Source organism: Vicia villosa, linkage group LG2 (genome assembly GCF_029867415.1).
Source record: "Vicia villosa cultivar HV-30 ecotype Madison, WI linkage group LG2, Vvil1.0, whole genome shotgun sequence".
NCBI lineage: Eukaryota > Viridiplantae > Streptophyta > Magnoliopsida > Fabales > Fabaceae > Vicia > Vicia villosa.
Genome location: NC_081181.1, coordinates 180,210,116 through 180,213,833, shown reverse-complemented (window position 1 = coordinate 180,213,833; position 3,718 = coordinate 180,210,116). Strand labels below are relative to the sequence as shown.

The 3,718-nt window shown below is 29.7% G+C and overlaps 1 protein-coding gene across 1 annotated transcript; it reads left to right on the top strand.

Moving 5' to 3' along the window:
• The first annotated feature begins 1,883 nt into the window (after nt 1-1,883).
• On the top strand, nt 1,884-3,437 carry LOC131653142 (E3 ubiquitin-protein ligase ATL6-like). The gene has a single exon (XM_058923219.1). It carries the CDS (start codon nt 2,135-2,137, stop codon nt 3,026-3,028), a length of 894 nt encoding a protein of 297 aa, XP_058779202.1. The 5' UTR covers nt 1,884-2,134; the 3' UTR covers nt 3,029-3,437.
• Nucleotides 3,438-3,718: the final 281 nt, after the last annotated feature.

Sequence of the window (3,718 nt, the reverse complement as noted above, 5' to 3'; positions counted from 1 at the left end):
AATTAAACTAGTCAAAACATTTTTAATTAAAATATTGAAATATTTTTAATTAAAATATTTTTAATCTCTAATTTAAAAAATAATTTTGCTTTAAACTATTATTTTTCAAACCTTTCAGTATTTCTCTCCTCTTTGAACATGGAGTCGTATTTAAACATTTTAATTTTAAGTTTAATTTTTATGTGACTATGAACATAAATATCGTTCATTCTTTAATTCTTTACTATTTTTTCACCAACTTCTAAAAGACGTGTCTGAGGGCAATTAATATTTGCCTTCGTGTGTCGTTCTTTGTATCGTTCATGTTTAATGAGATTGCTTGTTCATTTTTTACATTACTTTGAAAACCATAAATAATTTTACTTCTAGATCCTACCATCACATTTTTTATTTTGTACGCACATTATTTTCACTACTTTTTGTCTCAGTTCCAATCATTAGCCATCGTTTTTATACAAATTTCGTTAGTGGAAAAAAATACTACTCTAGTTGTAAAACATGATGCATTTAAGCATGAATACTAGTACCTTGGAACATGTAACTATGAAGTTCTGCAATAGTACTGCCAGAACGAAAGTTAATCAAAATTTGTGTCTTCTACTGTTTTATTGAAACTGAAACCGAACACTAGCGAATGAAAAATGCAGAAATGAATTGAAACCGCCAAATCCAGCTTTCTCCAGCTCAACAAAATGATGTTGAGTCTTGAAAATGCATAATGACAACTCTAAATATAAATTTGTTACTTATTTCATACAAATTCATAACTAACTACAATTAATTAAGTAAGCAACACATTAATGAAGCACATTTAATTTATATTTTTTGAAATTTTATAATTAATCATATTTAGTATTTTCATTTTAATAAAAAATTGATTATCTAAGTTATTCTTATAAATTAATGAATTAAATAGTTAAAAAATAAAGAATAAAAAAATTAAATGAAAATAGTTTAAATATATCATCATTAAATAAGACAAGAGTTAAGACAAAAAAACAAAAAACAAAAGTTGTTGACATAATTGCTACTATTTCTCTCCAGAAATATTAGTAATTATTTTGTTATAATTTATTAAATGTTTGGGTATGGGTTTAAATCTGTTCAATATATAAGTTTTATTTGGCAAGATTTATTTTGGTACTTATAATATGTTTTATAGTTTTGTAAATTTATACATTTAAAAAAACATGTTTAATAACTACTCCCTCTCTCTTTTTGAGAAAAATTATTTTTAATTTTTTTTTTAAATTTATTAAATGATTTATGTATTTGGTCTATTTTATAGACTAGATACATTAATATTTTAATGAACCTAAAAATCAATTTCTTTTAATAATAGGATCAAAATTTGTCACGAAGTTATAGTTTAATTGCAATATTACCAATCGTTAGTTAGTTTAGTGGTGATTGGCGCTATACTTGATAGGGAGAACCACGATTCGATCCCCCGCAACTATGATCGGGAGGGGAAAAATATGAAATACTATAAATTCAATCAATTAATTTATGTATTATAAGATATTTCTATCAATTAAATAATAAGTGTTCGTTTATAAATTATTCTGTTATAAACTAATTTGTCAATTATATGTTAATTTTTACTGATCAAAATCTTTGAATATAAATTTATCTACTATAAACTAATTATCATTATATGTTGTTTTTTTTATTAACAGCTAAAGTTCATTTTATCAAAAATAACAAGTCGGATGTTGTGGATTCAAATCTGCACTCAAGCACTTATATTTGACACAATTAAGGCAATGTTGGATATATTTGAAGTTAGACTATTAAAAACAAAACAAAAAGTTATTTAAGTATTTTAATTAATTAATATATCTTTCAACTTTGTGCTATATATTTATAGCCCCTTAGAATTAACCAAAAGGAACATAAAAGTAGAGTGTTCACTTCACACTTCACTCTTCACCGTTCATCTTTCAAGCTTTTCTCCACTAAACCAAATCCTTGTCCTTCAAGCAACAAATGCAACTTCCCTTCCTCTTTCCTCTTCTCTCCCCTTTATAACACTCATTCCTCTCCCTTTTCTCCATATTCCCCACCTCTCTAAAACACAAACTCCACCAAACCAAACATCACACTCTTCTTTCTCAATCAAATTCTCACAAACATGGTTATGTTTATGTTTCATCTCAACACATCTCTACTCCCCTTCCTCCTCCTTCTCTTCCTCAACCATGTCCAATCCCAAACCTCCATGCAACCTCTTCCCACAGACATCTCTCACCACAAATGGGAACCCTCCTTTGCAATCACAGTTGGTTCCATACTTTGCCTACTCCTTTTCCTAGGAATCATCTTTTTCTACATCAGAAACTGCGTTGAATCACACATCATCATCACAAGAACAAACCACACCACTGATTGTCCTTGCTCATGTTCTCATGGTATCAACCAAGAGCTTCTCAACACTTTCCCTATCCTCTTTTACTCAGCTATCAAGGATCTTAAAACTGATAAAGGACCATTGGAATGTGCTGTTTGTTTAACAGATTTCAAAGAAAATGATACCTTGAGATTGTTACCTAAATGCAACCATGTTTTTCACCCTCAGTGCATTGATTCATGGCTAGCTTCGCATGTCACATGTCCTGTTTGTCGGGCAAATCTTAACCAAGATTCTTGTCAGGTTTCTATCCCAATTATCACCCCACCCCATTTCAACAATGACCATGTGTGTGAAGAAAGTTCTCAAACCGAAACTGAAACTGAAACCGAACACGAAATCAGTCTCAATAATAATGCTTCCAATGAGCAAAACCCAAACCAAATCGGAGAAAGTATCAATTGTGATGATGCACATGCATCAAAACCGAAGCTTTTGAGGTCAAATTCAACTGGCCATTCTCTGGATGAACAAGTGAAGTGTGAGGAGAAGTACACACTGATGTTACCAGAGGATGTAAGGAGGTACATTTTGGTTAACCATGGGAAAAGCTGTCAGCTTTCTGTGAACGGCGAGGCGAAGGTTGAGAAGTGGGTTTGGTGTGCAAGACGTGGTTAGGGAATTTCATCGAACAGTTTGTATGCAACTTCTGAAAACATCGGTTACTACGAAAAAAAGGTTCTTGAAATGAGGAATGGTGATGTTTAGGTTGATTCAATAAATGGGTCGCTGTTGAATTTTAATGGGGTGTGAGAATGATGAAGCAAGAAGAAGATTGAAATGGAAGATGAGTAAAGTTGATGTTGATTGAGTTAACTCGTTTGCCTTTACTTGGGAGGTGTGAAAATTAGATGCGTATGAGATGAGTTAACTCGTTGTTTTTATTTATTTTTTAATTTTTTTTCTTTCTTGTGGAGTTCAGAAGATGAGATGATATGAGTCACTATAGCAAGTGCCTTTTCTCTCTTTTTATTTTATTGATTTATTAGACACACATAGTACTAATAATCATAATTATTTTGTCTAATCATCTTACTCCCTCCGTTTTTTATTATAAGTCGTTTTAGACTTTTCACATAGTTTAAGAAAAATAATAATTATTGTATGAAAATGAAAAATTATGAAAGTTTTTACAAAATTATTTTTCATTAATGACATATGGAAGATAAATTTATATAATTGAAAGGAGAGAAAATAATAAATATTTAAGGATATAATAGGAAAAGTAACATTAATTATTCATTGGAATTGTAAAGCGACTTATATTTAAATACAATTTTTTTTTTCAAAACGACTTATAGTAAAAAA